Here is a 21,363-nt window from a genome sequence, read left to right as displayed (position 1 = left end):
AAAACAGGCACCACCATGGAGGAACTAAAATATCCTGCAGCTTAAGCAATGTTGTTGTAGGGCAGAGTGGAGATGGAGGAAAAATAAATCGCAGGTGTGTGATGACATATTTAGAGACAAACTGACTGCCAAACAGCACTATTTTTCTAAAATTATTTTAAAATAACAAAAATTATAACGGATAATTTAAATAAGCCCAGAAAGATCTTCTCCACTACCAACCACCGTCTCAAGCTTTCCCGTGTCCACAAGAGGAGGTTTTCTCAATATCAAAACGTGCAGAATTTGCTTCTTTTCCAAAGGCAATGTTTAAAATGTTCATTCTGGTATAAAAATCCCTACCAATGAGTTTGATGTAATTGAGCCCCCTATTCCTCCTTCGCAGTCTTCTTAGATTGTTTTGAAATTATTAACCATGACAAGAGCCTTGGATGGTTTTAAAAAGGAACTCAAGACATATTTTTTCAGCATTGCTTTTGCATTAATTCTTACTCGTCCTGTTTTAATATCTTACTTTAATTAAATGAATTAACTTCTACTTTTTGTTGAATAGTATTTCTTTTAATACTATTTAATGCCTTTTATGTTCTTCATTTATCTGTTAGTTAGTTGTGAAGCATTTTGTGTTGCACCAAGGTGTATTAAATGTGCTATATAAATACAGGATGATTGATTGATTAAATAACTTGCAGGAGAAACAATGTGTGTCCTTTTATATGAGCCTAACAAACTATACACCATTAGAAACATAATTTTATTGGCCAAAATTCTTCTTAGTTGTCACTATAATAGCATGCCATTAGCTGACTGTCTACTGGACAGAATTATACTGTTCAGGTCAAATTGTTGCTGGCACACAGAGAGTCATTGGCTATACTGAGGGACTGCTGGGCCAGTACTCATCAGAGAAGCTTGTAGGCGGGCTCATCTTGTTTCAGAGAGTCTATACAAACCAGAGATAATAACATTTGCATGTACACAATACTTTCATGGTGTATGCAACAGCAAAACGGACAACAATAATTCAACAAAGGACAATGGACATTCTATCAATGTTTCTTCAAATGAGCACATTTCTGGGAATAAAAATCACTGTGGACTTTGTTCGCTGGATTCTTGCCCTGATAAGGATACCAGCTTTACCGTAATTCATGTTGTCTGTTCCAAAACACATTAAAATTAGGACCTCCCAAACTTGTTTTGGCACTCCACGTTACAAAACATGGAACTATTGTCGGCAAAACATTGGCATTGTAAAATAGTTTATAGAGATAGAACCGTGAGTTTTAACACTTTCTAACGATACATCGTGAGATTTATTGAAAATTTCACTGTAAAAAAAAAAATAGAATGAATGTGAATAAGCCCACAAGCCAGTTCAACTTAATGGGTAAATCTTAAAGCCTTTCAATATGTACTTTATGTTAATATTGTTAGAAAATCTCAGTTTCATTCACATTCATGAACAGAGGGCTTTAATGAAATGAGTTACAAGACAAAGTTTATTTAATTTTCATGATGTAAATTCTGAACTACAGGGCTGTCCTGAAATGCACAGGATATGTCCAGGTGAAGTGGCTATACACACACAGACCAGGAGATGGCACTATAATCAATTGCCAGCCTGTCTATCCATTTTGGGGCACTGCAGCTCAAGGGCGTGTCCTTGATTAAACGCATTCACTGTCTGAAGAAACAGTCAGGCAGTTATTACAGTAAACAGCCATGATTCTGTGGTTAAAAAGTTTTTGTTTGTGTATAATGTCGTTTACATTCATGAGCAAGCAGTGTGTCCTCCGCCAGCAATTACGTCCACATGATTGGCGGACGGGGGGGAGGGGGGGTGGGGGGAGGGCCTCAAGTGTCTCCTCCGGGGGGCTCAGGAGCTGGTGAAGTGTGATGAAGAGGAGGAGGAGGAAGGCTGCAGGGTGGGAGAGCCGAGGAGTCTCGGGTGCGAGGAGACGGGCGTCTGTGCGGGCCGTCCTGGAGGAACCCAAAAAAAAGGATGTGGTTTGGATACATTCACACTCCCGCCCAAACAGTAGCATAGCCAACCCACAGCAGGCCTGGCCTTGGGTTAAAATAACGGGCCCTCTGCTCTCTCTCCTTGCTTTAATCTGCTGCATCTAGGTGAACAAAAACTGCACCTTGGCTTAACAAACCTTATACTCTGAAGATTTATACTGGTTTAATACTTGGCACACGGGCAAACGCTAGCCGTGACCTAATTGGCTGCGCGGCACGATGTTGAAATGCGCACCTGCCACGCCCAGCTCCGGAGCCACCGCGTTGTCGTAGCCCTGCTGCCGCTGGAACGCCTCGAAGTTGATGGAGGCGTCGTCCTCCGACAGGCTGTGCGGGAGGCGCCCGTCGCCGGGGCGACACACCTCGAAACGCACCCACCGGTAACTGGGCGTGAGGGGAGGGAGAGATGGAACAGAAGCGCTGTGAGGCAAGTGCTATAAACACGATATTCATCATAATCCTCCTCATCACAGTCCTAGTGGGCGCCCTAAAATGCAAGCAGTTTCTGATGCACAAGCGACAGGTTAAATACACTGAAGGACATGCAGACGCAAACACTCCATTATAAAGGGCACTACCGCAATTATTGGCGATTGCTGGTAACAGCCTTTCGGTTCTTCATATAGATATTCAATGAGACATGCAACTGGGACTGATGCAGCCATGCCTGTTTCACTATGAGCCACGCTGCCTTTTAGACAGAGCTCCTGCACCAACTGCAGTTTGCCTCTTGTTTGTTCAAAACCAGCCACCAACTCAATTTGACATCCCTTGAGACGACAACCGGGACACTTTTGTACCATAAACAGATAAAAAGCATGTTTGCTTTCTGTCTTTTTTTTTTTTGGGACTGTGACTGGTCATGCATTACTTCTTGACCAGATTACAGCATCGTCCATTGTGGACAGGTGGTGAATGCAGACCTGGAGTAGAGACTAGAAGACCCAGACTTATCCTCACGCCACAGTCAGTGCTTTATGATGCAAATGCTAGCCTGTGGCTACACTGGGTAAGATGCAAAGCTTTTAACAGCATATAATATATGCTGACATAAATAACAGAAATGGGTCAAATACATATAATTGTTTGGGATTAAAATATTTTCTACGCTTTACTAATCTTGTTTTAGTGTAACGAATTAAATACTCTTTAAAAAGTGCAAACCCCGCCTTCTGGTCATATTGGCAAGCTCAATCAGACCAGGCAAGATCAACAGAGCACAGAAAAGCATTTGAATCCAGAACGAATCCGTATTTGTCCCAGGTCTGATAAATAAGCGCACACAATCAAACGGAGACGGAAAGGAGGCGGCGCTTACTTCCCGCACTTCCTGGCGCCCGGGCAGCTCTGGATCAGATTCTGGATGGTGGGATGGGAGTACCCGAAGAAATCCGCCCCGGACGGCACCACTGAGCCCAGAGGTTTACCCCTGGGGAGGGAGGGAGGGGGGCGGTCAGAAGGTCTGTTTTACAACAGAACAAACAGCAGCAGAGGGAACGGTTAGCATACACTTTGTTTTTTTTTACTGGAGAAACTAAGGTACCACGCTCAACACGGCAACAGCAGAGGCCAATCAGGAGCCAACAGCCTTTCAGGTCACTGGAGTGGCTTAAAATATAACGGCGAGGGACGCAATGTGAATAAAAACCTTTTCTGTACCTGAAATGGGGCACGCACTGAAAAGGTTTGGGAGTGTCTAAGAGTCGACAGACGAGCGTAGTTAGGGGAGCGATGCCCGCCTACCTCATCCCTGCGATAGCTTTCAGCAGGTTGCCATGGCAAGTGAGGGCTGAGCCGGCGACTATGGCGTTCTGGGGGTCCTCTTCCGGGACGATCTCGAACTGCAAGGAGCACAGGGTTTCCATGACAACAACACAAACCGCCTCCTGTCACGCAGAAGTTTGACTGAACTCACTTCCTGTGAGATGTCTTCATTTTCAGGAGATTACTGGGGTCGATCACAAAGCAGTATAATCCCACACAGAAGGCAAGTTCTCTCTCTCTCTCTCTCTCTGTCTCTCTCTCCCTCTCTCCCTCCCTCCCTCCCTCCCTCCCTCCATCCGTCCGTCTGTCCCTCCCCTCCTTCCCTCCCTCCCTTCTCTCTCTCTCTTCCTCTCTCTCTCTCTCACTCTCTCCCTTCCTCTCTCTTCCTTTCTTCTTCCTTCCCACTCTTTCTCCCCCTCCCCCTGTAATACAAATCATTCACTTGCATTTATCTGAAGATGAAGGACATGCGATCGTGCGTACGTGTGACCCAGGTTAATTGCCTCTTTGAAACACTTCGGTGCGGGTGAAATCTGAAACGCGGCGCATGTTAACGCACGCGCGTTAGAGTGTCAGGCGTGCGCGTGTCACGCGCGTGTGCGCACCTGTGGCCCCGCGCCGCCGTCCTTGATCTGGCAGGTGTACAGGCACTGCAGCTCAGGGTTCTTGGTGCTGGCGAACACGCGCGTGCTGCAGAAGCCCGCCGGGTAGATGGCGCTCTCGTCGTGGAAGCGCGCCCGGTCCGTGATGATCTGGGGAGAGAGACGCGGTCCGCCGGCCAGGGTTAGCGCCCGTCGGCGATCACCGTGGAAACCAGGCGCCATGCTGTTTCAAAGAGCTTCTGAGAGCACTGCCTCCAATCACAAATGCTGTTTCAAACAGCCTGAGAGCACTTCCTCCAATCACGAATGCTGTATCAAAGAGCTTCTGAAAGCGCTTCCTCCCGTCAAAAACCCCCCTTACAAACGGCGGGACACAAACCTCCCCCAGGCTGTACACGGTCAGGCCCCCCAGGACGATGGGGAAGACGGGACGTCCCGAGGAGTCCAGGGGGATGGGCTGCACGAGCCGCCGGGCCCCCCCGTCCATCACCTTCCTCTTCTTAGACACCTTCTTTAGCACTGCAGGGGAGGGGGGCGGCAATGAGCAACAGGTTTCACTCTTCTGTTACACACAGGTCATACTCACCCATTACACGCCTTCCGTGTTTACTGCACACACATCTTACTCACTCGTCTAATTTGCACAGGAAACCATATTTGCACAGGAAACCATATACAGTCAAGAAAAAAGTTTCTGAACTGGCAACCTCCATTCGATATCTTTCCCTCTCATGAGAAACCGGAGAACAGCAAAGAGAAGTAGTCCTCCCAGACTAATCTCAAGAGAGTTACACTGCTTGTTTGGCAGACACTTGTATAACCCAGTTCTTTTCCCGTTCTTATTTAACAGAAGGCTATTTGCGGAATTCAACAAGGACGCGGTACCGTCCACTCAAGATGTGAACCTACAACCAACTGGTTACGTGCTCGCTTGTCCCTGAGGCTCTACTCACCCTCCTCTTTTCCGTTCTCCCTCCCTCGTTCCTTCCTTTCTTTCTTGGGCTTCTTGGGGAGGCCGTCGTCGCCCCCGGAGACGGAGGGGCCCAGGGCGTGGCCGGCGGCGAGGAGAGACGGCCCCCCGGCAGAGCCGGAGGCGTAGGCTGTGGTGGCGTGGGCGCTGGCGCCGGAGGCCGAGAGCAGCTCCCCCTCTGACAGGGACTGGTACTGCAGCAGGGTTTTCAACAGGAACCTGCCAGAAAACACGGCACTCTCAGCAAGACCCTTTAGAGCGGAGCAAATAGGTAGACTACGGGAGGCTGGACGTATGCTACAAAGGGATATCAATACATCAGAGCATCTAGAATCTTTAGGATATCTTTTTCAGAGCTTTAATTCACCTATGGGTAATGCTAGAACATCTGGCAGTTATTTCTTTCCATTTCCTTAAATTATTATCTGGCCCAAGTAATGTTCTGTTCATCCTTGCTTCTGTGGTAAATCAGCTGAAACGAACTGAAGACTTACACTGAATATACCGGCGCGTTGCAGCAAAGGTCTGATTACCTTAAGTTGAACAGTTACACAGGTAAGCTGAAAGTATAGTGGAGAAAGATAATAATCTTTGTAGAAACCATTCAGGTAAGCTTCAGCTAAAACTGATTGAAACTGCATCTTTTTGAGTGCCTGGCAAGCATATCACATGCATTACATAATTCAGCAAATAACATATTACACAGCATCCATTAATGCACTGGACATTTTACTGAAGCAATTCAGGTTAAGCACCATGCTCAAGGGGCACAACAGCAGTGGCCCTACCTGGACTTGAACCTGCAGCCTCTAATACAGTTTGCTAAGCCCTACTGGCTGAGGAGGACCACCCACCTGCGCTCTTCCTTGGCCCGGACAAACTTCTCCTCCAGGTGGGCCACCTCGTCGCAGAGGGCGGCGTTCTCCTGGGGGGTCAAAGGTTGCACAAATCAGGGCAACGAGTGGGTTCTCTTACACAAGATAATCGCGCAATTCACAAGATACTTCAACGCTAATATCGAACAAAATCTCACACCCGGGGTGATTTAGTACGCTTTCATTTAAGTAGTGCAATACTCGACATTGAGCGTTCCGGAGTGGGAGCGGGAGAACCCACACCATTCCAGGCACGCTGGCATTTCACAGGATGAAAACAAGAATTTCACAGATTCAAGCAATGCGCTCATTTCAGATGCTCTCCCCGCTTCAAAGAAGTGAGAGAGCAGGTGAGGAGGGCAGATAGTTCGCTCTCCTTTAAAAAATAAAGACGGAACTGAAACGCAAGTCAAAGAGGGCGGTACTGTCGGGGAGGGTAAAAAACGCGACACTCACGAATATCATGGCCCGCGCGGCCTTGCGCAGCCGCAGGTACTTCAGGCGGTACTTCTCCTTCTGGTTCTTGCGCAGGGCCTTCCTGGATTTGGGCCGGGGCTCGGACAGGCCGGGCGGGGAGGGGAAGGGGGGCAGAGACGTCCCGGAGCTGGAGCTGGAGAAGGCCGTCCGGCCGGGGGAGCCCAGGAAGGGCGGGGCCACGAAGCCCCGCAGCGCCTGCTGCCGCTCCTCGTCGGTCTGCGCGTGCGGGGGCGGGGGGCAAGCGGAGGCAAAGCCAGTCACGAAACGCCATGTTCATAGACACATCCATCGCCAGCCAATCACAGACCACGGGAATATCACTCGTACGTGAGCATGCGAAGAAAGACCAATCGAATGATGCACATGTAGATGCTACAGGCAAGACAGGCCGAAATAAATAAAGCTAATAAAAGGCTGAACTGGTAAACAAAAACAAGTAACATAATGGGATCAACATGACTGAAACAAACATAAGATAAATTAAATAATGTAAAAATTTCTCTGAGGAAACCTGCTTTAGTCACATGACCAGATCGTATTAGCCCCCAGCAACTTTAGTCTCCTCAGAATAGAAGGTCAACCTCCCCCAAACACTACGCAAGTCGTTTCATGTAAAATCTTCAGAGGTTTTATTTGTTATCGTTCTAATCCAAAGTCCTCTGTCATTATACTTCATGGTCATTCTGTTAAATTTTTTCCAGTCCCACCATCCCTCGCAATGGCGACTTACCAACAGCGCAAAGACGCCATTTCTGTTCTCAATCCTCTTGAAGCGCTTGCTTCCTTTCTGAGTCTGTAACACAGTTACCAGCCAGCACGGCCGAACATTTCACCTTATTCCCTAATCTTTTTTTTTTTTTTTCTTCAAGCATTCTCTGATTGAACCATTAAAAGGAAATTCATGATAAAGCTTTTTGACTGTAATTAAGTTATGGCAACCACACCTCAAGTGGCTCCTGCTTAGTATACAAAAACAAAGACTTTCGTAAGTAAATTATGTCATTAGATAAAACTTTAGCCTAACTTGTAATACCTGTAAGCCAAACAAAATATTAGACTTCCACTAATGACTGGCTGCAGCACTAACACCATTACTGAATGAACAGCCAACTTACTCTAATACAGAAATCCTCTCTCCTGCTCTAATAACTCCTTACCTCACAAAAGCTAATTAAATGAAAAAGAAAGTAAACTTAAATGAAAATGAAGGAAAAAAATGCGCAAACGCAAATGTTTCAACAAGCAAGTCAAATGTACATGCTTACATTTTTTCAAAAGGTTGATGTCACCAAACAATACAAGAAAGTATTGTATGCAATTGTACTTCTTGGCAGAATTCAAAGCTATGTTCAACATACTGTGAAAGAATATGAAAGCTACTGTATTGAGGGTATTACCACAACTACTATTTATTCTCTAAGCATGGAAATATGCTGTAGATTTCACTGTAAAAGACAACTGCAAAACACTTCATGTAGTCAGCTCATGTTCTTGCTAGAACCACTCACGCATGGTTCCGCATGTCTTACCTCACGGTACATCACAGCTTCTAGACTTGACTTTGCACTGCAGAATAAACAGGGAGGGTAAAGATTTTTATGACAAAAATAAAGACATTTTAAATACGTACTTTGGGGTAGTTCAGTAGTGTCAAAATAAAATATTGCCCATTTCAAATTAAAAAGAAAATTAATTCCAGTCTGTAATTGTTTCAAACGGGGTCTAAAATGGACTAGCAATTCAAGGCTGTTTAAGACACAGCCTATTCAATACACACTCAGTGGCCATTTTATTAGGTACACCTGCTTGTTGATGCAAATACCCTGCTCCTCCACACGGTGAATCATGCAGCTGCAACTCAATGCATAGAGCCCGCAGACAAGGTGAAGAGGTTTAGTTGTTATTCAACCAAATGTAAGAATAGGCTAGATGATTTTGACTGGGGTATGACTGTCGGCACCAGACGTGGCGGTTCCAGCATCTCAGAACCAGCTGCCCTGCCCTGGGGTTTTACCGTATAACAGTCCCGAGAGTTCAATGATATATAAAATCCAGTGAGCAGCAGTTCCGTAGGAGAGAGAGATCAGAGAAGAATGGGCAGACTCGCTGAAGCCAACAGAAGGGCAACTCTGAACACACAGCATGTGGAACCCTGAAGATGGGCTACGCAGAGGACCACGCTGGGTTCCACTCCTGTCCGCTAAGAACAGGAACGTCAGGCTGCAGTGGGAACGTGAACACCAAAACTGCACGACTGAATATGGGGGAAAAATTCCGCCTAGTCTGACCAATATCAACTTCTGCTGTGACATGCAGAGGGTAGGGTCAAAATTTGGCATAAACAGAAGGAATCCATTAATCCAACCTGCCTCCTGTCAAAACTGCAGGCTGGTGGTGGTAGAGTAATGGTGTGGGGAATGCCTTCTTGGCACACATTAGGACCCTTAATACCAACAGAGCATCATTTGAATGCCACAGCATACCTAAGTACTGTGGCTGACCGTGTGCTTCCCTTTATGGCCACAGTCTACCCTTTTTCAAATGAATACTTTCAATGCACCATGTCAGAATGCGTGTGTCATCGCAAGCTGGTGCCACGAACATGACAGTGACTTCAGTAGACACCAAAGGCCTGCACAGTCGCCAGATCTCAATCCAACAGAGCACCTCTGGGATGAGGTGAAAGTTCACAGCATGAATGTGCGCCTGAAAAATCTGCAGGATCTGTGCGATACTAGAGAATCAGCATGGACGAAAATCTCTAAGCAACGTTTATAACACCTTGTTTAATCCAATGCTGCAAAGAATTCAGGCTGTTCTGGGGGTCCTACCCAGTACTACATAGGAGCACCTAATAAAGTGGTCACTTATTGTGTATATTAATGAGCTCAAGAATAGACATCCATACTTTGACTGCACCAGCCCTTTGTCAATTATCCTCTGCTTTATTTCTTTTATGTGCATGGGTCGCCCGGCTTCTTCCAGAACAATCTGTAAAAGATTCAAGAACAAATGTGATTTCCTAGGTGAGGAGGAACATTCAACATGCAGCAGCATTCTACAATATTAAGCCAGGTAATCTGCAAAGTTAACAAAGCGAAACAGCATCACTGTACCTGAGCAGCATCCAGCCATGTAAGGTTGGGTTTGTCTGACACATCACTTGGTGGTTCACTAAAAGGTGGACAGAAAGAAACAGTTCTTCATAGATAATTCATGTGTCAATACATATAGCCTACACGTTACTTATCAATTAATATTATTATTCCCTGAATGTTTTGTAAATTTAAAAGAAAAACTCACTTCTAAGGGATGTATTGTAGGTTGTGAAACACAAATAACAGCAGGTATTCACCAAGATCAATGCTGATTTTTCCCTCAGGTGCACTATGGGTAAAAGTGCGTATTTTTACGCATATTCCCACATCTCGGTAAAGGCCTGTAACTTACGCCTCCAGAGTTTCTGACGTGCCAGACAAGCTGGCCATGTTATCCAAGGCGGGGAACAGCGAGTAACTGCCCTGGCCATCAGGTTCCATCTCTGATTCGAAGTTCGAGAGCGTGTTCATGGGATCCATCGGAGAAAGGGGCGTGCCAGGGGTCTGGCTGCTGCTGGACGGCTGCGGCAACACACCAGACACTCACATTGCGAGTAGGTCATATGCAATTCTTTTTCTCCCCAAAATCAAATTGTTTTAACATTGTATCACGTGTGTATCTGAGAACAGGAACTAATGTACATCTGAAATGGTGTGGGTGAAATATTACTGCACCATTTTCTAATAACACTCTAAACTGTTTACATCAATCAATACAGTAATATAAGCATATTGAAAATATATTGGATTGCAATTTCACCCCGAAATGTATAGGCCTCAAACTTTTGACAGATGATTATGACAGAAGAGGTCCTGAAGTAGCACTGACCTGATTTGGGTGAAATATTACAGTAGCGTTTTCAAATAATCCCACTCCAAACTTTCTATGTAACCCAATACAGACCAATTGTAAAAAGGGAAATTCTGGATTGGAGTTTCTATCCAAAACTGAAAGGCCTTCTCACACTTGTTTATGAAATACGAGGTCATGTTGTACCTGACACCATTTAGGTGAAATATCACTGTTTGCGTAGCGGTGATGACTCGTGTCAACCAAATGACCAACTGTTGTTGTCCCCAATATAACCGACGAGCTAAATAAATGATAAATGTCACTTACGTGACTACATGTCGTTTGACATAAGTTGTTCTTTCTTCCTATTTAAAGACTGTATAGGTTTATGTTGGTAGCATCTTCAAATGAGCTTATTTATACAATCAAAATATGCTACCTGCAGTTTTATGTTCGTAGCATTTTCTGATGATGAGCGAAACAAGGATATAGGAAAGGAAAACATTTGGCTACGAAGTCTCGGGGACTGGGAACCCCAGGCCAGGCCCCTTTCGAGACCGAGGCTGTAGACTTAACGAAAACAACAATGTAATTCAGCTTAGAAGCATTACAAATAGGCCGACCTACCAACCAATTTGTCTACTACAGTTTCACAATTTACTTGCGTTAAGATTTTTCGACCAGAAATGTGCGCTACCCGTAGGACATTTTTACAACGTGGGACAAACCGACAGAACACCGGGAAATTCGAATTGGGAGCAAATTTCAGCGTCGTGCTGTAGCTAGCACAAACTTGCACAAAACCTGCAAGACTGTGATTTATCGATCGCTACCATTGGTAGCTTAGTTAGATAAACCACAGTGCCCAATGCCAGAGGTCCGCTAAATACAACAATTAGTAATAGACTGACGTGAAACAACATTAACGTTGTTAGCATGCAAGCACTGTTAGTGTTTTGTTGACGCTAGTTAGCTAGCTAGCCAAGTAAGATAGTTATCTGCATGCATGTACATAACTCACAGTTCGGTAACACTAATTGGAGGATAGCAAATAGTGTTAGCCATAAGTTTTAGTTATGCTTAATAAACCATTGATCGTACCGCACTTCTGTCAATTCGAGGCCTCGGTTGCTCTTTTCCGTGAATCATTGGTGATTCCTGAAGCTCTTCGCCTGTATCCATTGCATTGTTCAACCACTGCAGCAAGGAAAAGGCTGAAAAACGTACTAGCAAAACAGCATTTTCTGTGACTCACTTTTATCTGTTTGATTTTCACTTCTCTTTATAATTTTCGTAAATATTGAAATAAACATGTTCTGAATCCGACCGCTTTTCAGGAGCACTCCTCTTCTTCTTCGGATTTAAGACGTTTAAATGTCGTACAATGTGTACCGCGCCACCTAGTGGACACTCGTGAGTCCTACTACTTCTTATTTTTCTTTGCAGTTGTGGCGTCTGTAAAGCCAAGACTGGTGCATTACCGTCACCTACTGGGCTGAAGTGTGACCCAAAGACAGCTGTGACTGCTCCCCCCAAAAATACATAATAATAATAATAATAATAATGATAATACACTGAAGTAAGAAAAATATATAAAAATACAAATTAATATATTATAATATTAATAATAATCATCACATATAATAAATAAACTATCCCCAAAACAACACCATATCCTACTCAAAGAAAGAAAATAAACAAATAGAATAGATTTACCCAAACTCAAATAAGCCACCAAACAGTAATCTTAACAGAAAAGCAACTACACTATAACAAAAATAACTAATCCTACACCCTCCTGACTAGTCCCGTTTCCCTAAGGAAGTGAAACAGATGTCTGTACACATCATTTCCTGTTGGCACCTTCAACATTGCTCCCAGCAATCCATCACATACTTATCACACTCCTCCAAAACGTGGGTCACTTTCTCCCGCTCCTGGTAATAATCACACAGCCCTGTCAGATGTTCACCCATAATTTTCTATGTCTCATTCAGTCCCGTATGCCCCAGCCTCATCCTGGATATCATGGATTCCTCCTTCCGATCCCTTCCAGACATCCTCCCCTTCCCCACCTGTCTCTGTGTTGTATAAAGGTGTTGACCCCCACACTTTCTGCCACCTCGTCCTTACTGCAGCTTTAATTATCCCTTTAGCTTCCTCCCTACTCAACGGGACCTCCAGATCCGGCACTGCCCTCCCTAGTGCCCATTTAGCTAGACAGTCAGCCCCCTCATTCCCCTTGACCCCTACATGAGCTGGCCCCCAGAGAAATTTTACCCATACCCTACCCCTCTGAACTCTCAGAAGGGCGTACAATACCTCATACACCACAATCTGCCTGCTGTTTGAATTTATAAATGTGTCAAAAAATATTCTCAAACCTATGAAAAAGTCTGGATCCAAACTGTGCATTTTATGTAGAAGACCACTATAGGGTGATGGAAGGCCCTTTCTTAATTTCCCAAGTTTTATTTTCTTCGTTCCCCACATGAAAACAAAATACACAGCTAGTAAACAGCCCAGCTATGCTACTATAACAGAAGTCATGTACCCAAGTTAGCACTCACCTTGCCTATGCTAAAGTGCTTTGCAACAGCATATATCCACTACGTTATGTTTTGGCGGGGTATTCCCTATATGCATATACAGAACTGAGTTTTTTAAAAGTTTTTTTTACTTTCTGAAGGTTGTACAGAAATATAACTACAAAGACAACATTCTCTCACTCATTACACACATAAACATCTGTGGCCTGTGACCTTATGTAAGCAAACAAAAATCCAAATCAACTTCACAAAGCCATACAATAAAGCTTCAAATGTGCGTTATTTTGTTTCTAACTTCATTTTCTTGAAGGTATTTTGAGAATTTCTCATGTTTTATTTATTTATTTATATTTTCATTATAAAAAAATCTATAGTATATTCTTTGTGTATTTGAGTAACTTGACTTACTTCTCTTTTCTTTTCTTTTTTACATTGAAATGCTATTGCGTGGATATTTTTGTCCGGCCTCATGAACCACAATCATCAACTCTTTCCTTTGGACAATATCCAATTCAACCAAAACCAGCACTCTTCAATCAATCCCAGCATCTGCAAATTGCTCATGGTAGCCCGTTTGAGGACACACAAAAATCCTTTTTTGAATGTGCATGCGATGCTATTTCAGGCAACAGCACATCTAGAAAAATTTAATTGATACCATTTAATTATCAAGTGATTGTTGCTCCCTTGATAACTAAAGTGCTAATCAAAAGAGTGATATTACTGCTTATACCGTTACACTTTGGGGGATTAGGAGCTGTGTCTTGTTGCTAGTTTATGTTTGTTTGGTATTTGATGACAGACCGGCAGCCTTGTTTTTCCATGTCTGGCAACCTAGTATTCTCAGTAGTGCTCATCAGTTTGATGTGGAGGTTCTTGGGTCTGACCTCCTGTTGCAATGGGCCCCATGGCCTTTCCTTTCTGTTAATTCATTAAATTGTCGACTAGCCCATTTTATGTCCTTGTTCTGTTTAATTTAAAAATGTAAGCACTTTTGTGGCTTTGTATGCTACAGTGTACTTAAACTGTGTTGAACATCTCATTTAAGTCACCAACAATAAAAAAAAATACATTTCTAGAATGTCTCTTCCTCTTTAACATGGATTATATTGTTTCAAGGCTAAGTTAGCTATTATTGTGACTACAAGGTGGGTCATTAAACCACAGACTAAATTTTCACTCAGCTATCAAATGCCTTCACTGTAGCCAGCTGGACAGCAATTCACAATGGCTTGCTACACCGCATGTTATTAAAACAGCTGGCTGAGAGTAGCCAATGTGTGGAATAGCCTGCCAGGTCACATAGTAGAGGCAGAAACTCTGGGGGTTTCCAAGACTAGGCTTGATACAGTGTTAGATACTGCCTAGACTGTAGGTAATCAGAGCACTAATTAACAAAACTATGTTATGTTGTGTTATGTTGTACATTGAAGATGTTTTTTTTTTTTGTTTTTTTTTTTCAATAAGAAAACAGTGAAAGTGGTGTGAATCACAGTTTTAAGGTGAGAGCTGTCTCCTGAAGAGGCTCAAATTTTAAATTGAAAGTAGCGCAATTAAATTTTATGAACATGTTCCGGTAAAGGCCGGTAAAAGTTCACACTGCAAACAAATGTGAAATGTGTGCTTGCCGATTTCGTCCTTGCGTTCACCACTATAATTAGCCATTCTGGTTTGAGGCGGAGATATTGGCCGGCTTTTGGTTTCCTCTACCACAGGTGCTGCATCCTGTCAAGGACCATTCCTTTTTGTTACTTCACTTCTGTAGAAATATGCAGTGGTTCATTAATGCACTATTTGAAACTGCTTTGGATAATTTAAGCGTGTATGTTCAATTTCAATTAGTGTATTGAGCACAGTGTTTAAAAAAATGTAGAGGGATTAGCTTTCTCCACACTAGTTATGTAGGAACAACCAATTCATACTATTTGAATGTGTTCACTGGCCTATTTATTATTTGAGATGTGACAAGCCGCCACCGTCAGTCCCAATTCTTAAGAAAATTGAATGATTGCTAATAGATTTAAACAGCTAATTATTTTAGCAATCTCTCAGCAGAAGCTGCAGAAGGACAACTGACACACAGCAAAACACTACAGTGAACAGCTTGCGTCATTATATAAGCCAGGCTTGGTTGTTGTCAGCCATGTTGTGCCTGTTGATCTTGACCTGTGTCACTTGAAGATGTTCTGCAGTCCAGCATGTGAATATCTGAATCCGAACATTGAAATAATTTCGCACACTATATGCACTTCACACCTCGTTGTTGAATAGGGCTTTGCAGGCATGCAAGCCTTCTGGTCACTGGTTGTATTTCAGGAGGTGTATTTGGTAAAGGTGTCATGACAGGGCAGGAAAGCGTCTACCTGCACTGCAAAGGCCACTTCCTGCTACAATAATAAAAAGCTAGCTGGGCGTGTGCTTCTGGTGCATTTAGAAGGATGTAAGAACAAAGGTAAACGTGAAATGAGGAAAAGGATGGTGACACAAGGCGAAAGTTTATCCCATTAAAACAGCAACGAAGGCTGATTGATCGCTTGCGAAGAGGTCTAATCAGATGTAAGGTCATGGTAGAGGCAGGCAAGCAATGCTGAAGGAACAAGACACCATGATCAAACAGCAAAACCTTCCCCTGCTCCTGATATGTGTGGGCTGGCTAGTAGAGACCTTGGGTGCCGGTAAGTCACATTTCTGTCCTCCATTGAAATCTGCACCAAAAATAACTATTTGTCTTATATCTGAATACTAATATGCTCTAAGCAATATTAGTTTCAAAATTCAAATGTTGAACCTACAGAAACAAAATCCTAAGTATTGAGTATTAATTATTAAGTTCATTTAAAAATATATTTTAAAAATGTAATGTGTTCAGTAGTACCCCAACAATGAATGAGTTTTGCTGCTATTATTATGTACAGTTTAGTAGGATTACAAATAAGGGTTAGTAGTGTTCAAGGATAACTATGGTTGTTGTTTTTTTATTTTTACTTGGACTCGTTTTTCCGAACTAGTTCTACCATGATGATTTGTAATGATAATAATTTTACCACATCTTTCTTTGCGGATTTTTGGTCACTTGGAGAAATGGTCCATACTGCTTTGAAATGCAGTGTGGACCAAGCCTTCAATGTAAAACTTATCAAATGGCATATTATCAACTGCATACTTATTATTTTGATATTCTTATTTAGCATTTCATTAGATTGCATTGTTTAAAACCTGATAAATTATTTAAAGACATACATACACTGTAACCCTTCCCTCTACTGTCCAACCTTCCACGCACAGCATCTGTACAAGCACAAGTCATATACAATTTAGTGTACTTTATGATCAGCTTGTCAGCTTGCATTTGTCTGATAGGTAATTGCATCTTTGGTTTTGCTGACATGTATATTACTTTGACAAACTACTAGTCAATATGTTATTTACAGTTTGTTAAATCTATATGTGTGTCACATAAAGTCAGTCATTCAGGGGTTCATATGGTATTTACAGCTGCACCTACAAACACACATCTGAAAACAGGATATTTCAGTCTGTGAAAATTTGTCTTTGCTGTTATTTTTGTGGCCAGTTTATTTTGTGTCAACCATTGCCTTTTGCTTCCCAATGTGCATTAACTGCAGCCCCTGCACTGGTGGTATATCAGCCTCCTCGTATTGAAGCTGAGGTTGGGCACCCTGTCGTTTTGAGCTGTACCGTCAACAACACTGGGGGTCAGTTCTTCTCTGGAGTATTCTACAGAGGAAATTCTGAACTGGAAGTTGATGGGTCTGTATGGTGCCTGTCAAGGGACTCCTGTAATCTTTCTCTCACCATTGAAAGCCCCAGTCTTGCAGATGCGAATGTGTACTACTGCGAAGTGAACATGCCCAGTGTTGAGGAAGCCAGAACAGTCAAAGGCTCTGGAACTCAGCTTTCTCTTTATGGTAAGTGAGTAATTTAACTACTTATGTGAAGATTCTGTTCTATTCTATTTCCAATCATTATCTGCTTACTGTTAGCATACTTGCATTATACTATACTCAGGATGACACTATTTTTGTACGACAATAAAAAGTCATCAAAGTAGAAATTTTATAAAGAATATGTAAAATGTACCCTTTTTACAGACAGTACAGAAAAATTAAGTAGTGTTTCCTTATTCCTTTAAACTCTTATTATGATATGGGCCATTGGAAATGATGACCTCTGTGATTAGAAGGCCACAGTATCACCTGTGCATTAACTGTATTTAATTATAGTTAATTATAGTTATTATTATTCATTATTAGTTAACTATTATTATTAGTTTCCTTATTTTTTTAAACTCTGATTATGATATGGGCTATTGGAAATGATAACCTCTGTGATTAGAAGGCCACAGTATCACCAACCTGTGCATTATATTTATTTAAATATTGTTAATGGTATATTTGATTAACCCTTTGTGTTGCAGTTCAGCCCGCTTGCATAGAAATACAACAGTCCTCTCCTCTAGTTTCTGGACGCACAGCCACACTGGACTGCAAGGTTTCAGGGTTCTACCCTCGGAACGCTTCAGTTTTATGGTTCCACAGGGGCACTCCAGTGTTGCCCGGCAGCGTCACTGAGAACATCACCATGAACGATGACGGCACTTTCTCCCTGCTCAGTCAGTATAACTTCAGCCCCACGGTGAAGGATGACAATGCAGAGTGTGCCTGCCAGGCCTCTCATCCAATGTGGACACAGACAAATAGAACCAGCATCACCCTCAATGTCAGCTGTGAGTTTTCTGGTCTTTGAGAAGCAGTGGCTGCTCTTTGTAACTCTTGGGCTGTGCAGGGTTAAGATTGACAGCAGCGAAAGGCTTCCTTCTGTGAGAGTGGCAGAGTGTTTAGTTCAGATGAGTGAAGGGAAATCTGCCTTGTACGACATACTGACTTCTTGCTCGTGGTAGAGAACGCCGCTGTTCATTACGGAAGTGTAATGTGATTTTGTTTTGAATGCTACTTTAATTGAGCTGGGCTTATTATGAATAGAATTGCTCAAAATGATTCTGAAGCCTTGAACTAGGGATGATGTCAGATGCCATTACCTCTCAAGCAGCACTTCTCCCACTCTGTCTCTCTCTCTCTCTTCCTGTCTCTCATCACAACCTCTTATCTGGCTTTTTCTCCAGATGGGCCAGTAACTATGAATCTGACCTTTGACTCAGAGGTTGTGACTAATGGCCCAGTGCATGTAACAAATGGGTCCACCCTGAACCTGACGTGTGTTGCTGATGGGAACCCAAAGCCTGGGATACAGTGGCTGGGGGGAAGCATTAAAGGAGTGCACCATGCGGAGAGCCTTTCCATCCCTGCAGTGCAGAGTTTGTAGGGCTGTTCCACCATAGTAGCCAAAAATGAGACAGTAAAGACATGTGTTTTCCTGTTATTCCTAGATGGAAATAAACCAGTTTGTGGCCTGGCTCTCATTCCGTTTGCCTGGGTATCGGTGATTGTCATCATCATTTTGCAGAAAAAAAGAAAGAGAAAGAACCAAGACCAAGGTACAGTTTTGCTCCTCTGGTATACTGCCATTTAAGACTTTCCTGCAGAGCTGAAGTGCACAGCCAGTCCAGATGCACCGCCAGCTTTGATCTCTACTTCCCGGTGCCCACGCACTTGGCATCTGATGGGGTTTGTGGCCGCTGGAGGGAAATGCGTGGGGCGAAGTGTGAACTGCGCTGCTCGTTCTATGAAGCCCCTGCAATTCTCCCCCACTAGTGTGGCTGCTTGTTCACTGCAAGTGACACCTGTGGAAAATAACACTGAACTACAAAATAAGGAAATTAAAGTACACTTGGTTTGCCAGAGGAAACCTCACTGATAACTGAAAAATCTCGCTGAAATGAGCTAGAAACAAAAATATATTGTGCTTGAGTTTGTAAATGACTTTTGCGCGCTTGTATTTCCGAAACAGGCCATGGGTCTTCACTGCCTCACCTTTGAGTGTGAGCAGGACCATGTTTCAGCATTTGTTGGCACTTTACCTTTATTAATGTCTCCTCTTCCCTTCTCAGTCAGATGCCTTTACACAACGAACCCCCAATGTATCACAAGCATTACACCGAAGGATGAACAAAACTGAATCTGGATCAGAAATTTACCCACATTACATGACTAAATAAAAACTACAAGAAGAGCTGCAATTGTTTATTCGGTGTGACTTTGCTGTGGGTCAAATAGTTTGCTTGATTCTGATACTGAGTGCACACTGTCTGTGGTCTGTTTCCCAGTGACTGTCGTCGACGCTGAGCACAGGAGTCAGGAAGAGACGCACCCAACTGCAGGTCAGCAGAGCAGGTCAGCCAGGGCCTGTGCGGGGGGGGGGGGGGGGATCTTACTTAGTGCGCTCTGTGCAGGTTGGCCAGGGCCTGTGCGGGGGGGGGGGATCTTACTTTAGTGCGCTCTGTGCAGGTTGGCCAGGGCCTGCGGGGGCACTCTGTCTGTATCCCTACACTTTCACTGAGTTCCAACCACCCTAACTAACATGGGTGTGTTCCTGCTCACACCCATTCTGCTGGGGTGAATAAGAACGCTGTATATGAATTATTAGTTAGAACATTAATTTTTACCTCTACCTAATCTCAACTTTGTAGCTATGCTATAAATGGATCCAGATCAGAATTGTACAAAGCATTTAAAATGTTTTGCTTTTTGCCACATTACCGTTATTTTGTGGTTTGGTGAAGTAACTAAAAAAAGTTGTTCCAGGGCTCATTTTTTGCCAAATGTCAACATTACAGTTACACATTAGACATTCATCATTGCAGGTTAAATCCCATAGAAACAGATTATGGGGCTGTTATGTGTTTTGTGTTCCATTATAGTTAGATAATTTTGTAGGCAGGTGCAAAATTTAACAGTCCCTTCTCCCTGTTCTTCTTGACCTTCCAGTGAAGCAATAGAATAGGCCAGAAGAGGGCGCTGGACAGGGTCTACACCATGCAGGAGTTTCCCAAATAAGGCCTGTGTTTCACCCAAAGAACCATACGGCCCCAGTTTTCCTCAATACCGTTAATATAAACATGCATGCACGATAATATGTAAAATATAAGTTTCTGAAGGGTCTCCCAAGAAAACCTATTATGTATTATGAAAATAATTCATTTTAAGCCAGGAAGCCAAAAGGATAGCAGAAATGGCATGTCCTTGGATTGAGTCCTGGAAGTTCTTTGGTGTGTTACTGGAAATGCTTTGTCTTTCAGTGTTTTTTTTTTCATTGTGCTTACTGACTGGAAACCATGTACAAAAATTAACACAGTGTTTTAGATACAGTATCAATTAAGTTATGTGTGCTTTTTTATAGAAAATGTTCCTTTTTAATCACCACACTTTTTTGTTACTTATATATTATAAGCTGTTTTTAATTTTATGGTCTTGAATATGTGAAATTCTCCCCACCTTACAGGTGCATAAGTCAAGCACAATTAAGTTGTTCTTTGAAATGTAACCACTTTTGGGTGAAATGACCACTGAATAAGGTTGTCTCACTGAAATGTTTTTTAATTTTTACATCCAGATGAAAGGAAGATTTTGCAATAATGTTTTTGATGCTTAGTGTATGGTCATACTTAATAGCACAATGTAAATTTTATGGGCCCCACACAAATGCACTTTCTGTTTTATTGCTTTCTTGTTCTGGTCAAAGCCTTTTTACCAGTATACATGTCAAACTGATGATCTCAGACTGAAACAGGGAAGTGTAACAGCAGCAGATTTTTGGCTGGACCACAACAGCCCTACAAACGCGAATGTCTGTGACTGAGTGACTGAGTGATGAAGTTACACCATTGGTCGGCCGAGTAATGAAGTTACACCATTGGTCGGCCGGATTTCTGAAGAAATACCTCAGCATTAGGAGTACTGAAAAGGGTTTCCCTTCAAAGAATGTACAATACAATAATACATAAAGCATTTATGAATGATTTTGAAAGCAGTACCTCAAAAGTGTGAATGTTAATGAGTTCACTTTAAAAGGTCTACCACGGGCCACCACATTAAGCATCTATGTATGTATCATAAGGCAATACCTGAGCTTTTGGAATACTGAAACTGGTGCCACTTTAAATGATGTACATTGAAATATTACATAATGTATCAATGAATGATGTATAATGCAATACATCAGCATTAGGACAATGACACTGAAAAGGATGCCACTTTATAGGATGCATGACACTGCACAGTGCAATAATGTGC

The 21,363-nt window shown here is 42.9% G+C and overlaps 2 protein-coding genes across 7 annotated transcripts; one reads left to right on the top strand and one right to left on the bottom strand.

Annotated features, from left to right (window-relative positions):
- Positions 1-975: 975 nt before the first annotated feature.
- On the bottom strand, positions 976-11,997 carry tbrg1 (transforming growth factor beta regulator 1). 3 transcript variants are annotated; one of them, XM_035385927.1, is made up of 15 exons: positions 11,860-11,997; positions 10,164-10,333; positions 9,830-9,887; positions 9,622-9,704; positions 8,243-8,279; positions 7,444-7,506; positions 6,693-6,929; positions 6,216-6,286; positions 5,345-5,580; positions 4,771-4,910; positions 4,395-4,541; positions 3,769-3,866; positions 3,344-3,454; positions 2,261-2,409; positions 976-1,983 (listed from the first exon to the last, which is right to left on the bottom strand). In XM_035385927.1, the coding sequence occupies exons 2-15, from the start codon at positions 10,289-10,291 to the stop codon at positions 1,880-1,882; spliced, it is 1,662 nt and encodes a 553-aa protein (XP_035241818.1). In that variant the 5' UTR covers positions 10,292-10,333; positions 11,860-11,997; the 3' UTR covers positions 976-1,879. The 3 variants fall into 3 exon arrangements, with proteins under 3 accessions (XP_035241818.1, XP_035241816.1, XP_035241817.1); XM_035385925.1 differs by having other exon boundaries at positions 11,706-11,985; XM_035385926.1 differs by lacking the exon at positions 7,444-7,506 and having other exon boundaries at positions 11,706-11,985.
- A 3,600-nt stretch (positions 11,998-15,597) lies between these two features.
- On the top strand, positions 15,598-21,103 carry LOC118210355 (vascular cell adhesion protein 1-like). 4 transcript variants are annotated; one of them, XM_035386473.1, is made up of 6 exons: positions 15,598-15,828; positions 16,780-17,082; positions 17,592-17,900; positions 18,561-18,668; positions 19,398-19,451; positions 20,059-21,103. In XM_035386473.1, the coding sequence occupies exons 1-6, from the start codon at positions 15,738-15,740 to the stop codon at positions 20,067-20,069; spliced, it is 876 nt and encodes a 291-aa protein (XP_035242364.1). In that variant the 5' UTR covers positions 15,598-15,737; the 3' UTR covers positions 20,070-21,103. The 4 variants fall into 4 exon arrangements, 3 of the variants coding, with proteins under 3 accessions (XP_035242364.1, XP_035242363.1, XP_035242362.1); XM_035386472.1 differs by having other exon boundaries at positions 19,398-19,464; XR_004761839.1 differs by lacking the exon at positions 20,059-21,103 and having other exon boundaries at positions 18,297-18,668; positions 19,398-19,418.
- Positions 21,104-21,363: the final 260 nt, after the last annotated feature.

This window comes from Anguilla anguilla, chromosome 12, assembly GCF_013347855.1.
Source record: "Anguilla anguilla isolate fAngAng1 chromosome 12, fAngAng1.pri, whole genome shotgun sequence".
NCBI lineage: Eukaryota > Metazoa > Chordata > Actinopteri > Anguilliformes > Anguillidae > Anguilla > Anguilla anguilla.
This window is presented reverse-complemented; position numbering and strand designations above follow the sequence as displayed.

Excerpts from the sequence above, each read along its gene's own strand:
- LOC118210355 (XM_035386471.1), top strand. The coding sequence starts at position 15,738 with ATGCTGAAGGAACAAGACACCATGATCAAACAGCAAAACCTTCCCCTG. Across the intron at positions 17,083-17,591 it reads AACTCAGCTTTCTCTTTATG|TTCAGCCCGCTTGCATAGAA; the intron begins GTAAGTGAGTAA and ends TTTGTGTTGCAG. Across the intron at positions 17,901-18,296 it reads CATCACCCTCAATGTCAGCT|ATGGGCCAGTAACTATGAAT; the intron begins GTGAGTTTTCTG and ends CTTTTTCTCCAG.
- tbrg1 (XM_035385925.1), bottom strand. The coding sequence starts at position 11,786 with ATGGATACAGGCGAAGAGCTTCAGGAATCACCAATGATTCACGGAAAA. Across the intron at positions 9,705-9,829 it reads CATGGCTGGATGCTGCTCAG|ATTGTTCTGGAAGAAGCCGG; the intron begins GTACAGTGATGC and ends AATCTTTTACAG. Across the intron at positions 2,410-3,343 it reads GGCGCCAGGAAGTGCGGGAA|TTACCGGTGGGTGCGTTTCG; the intron begins GTAAGCGCCGCC and ends CCTCACGCCCAG.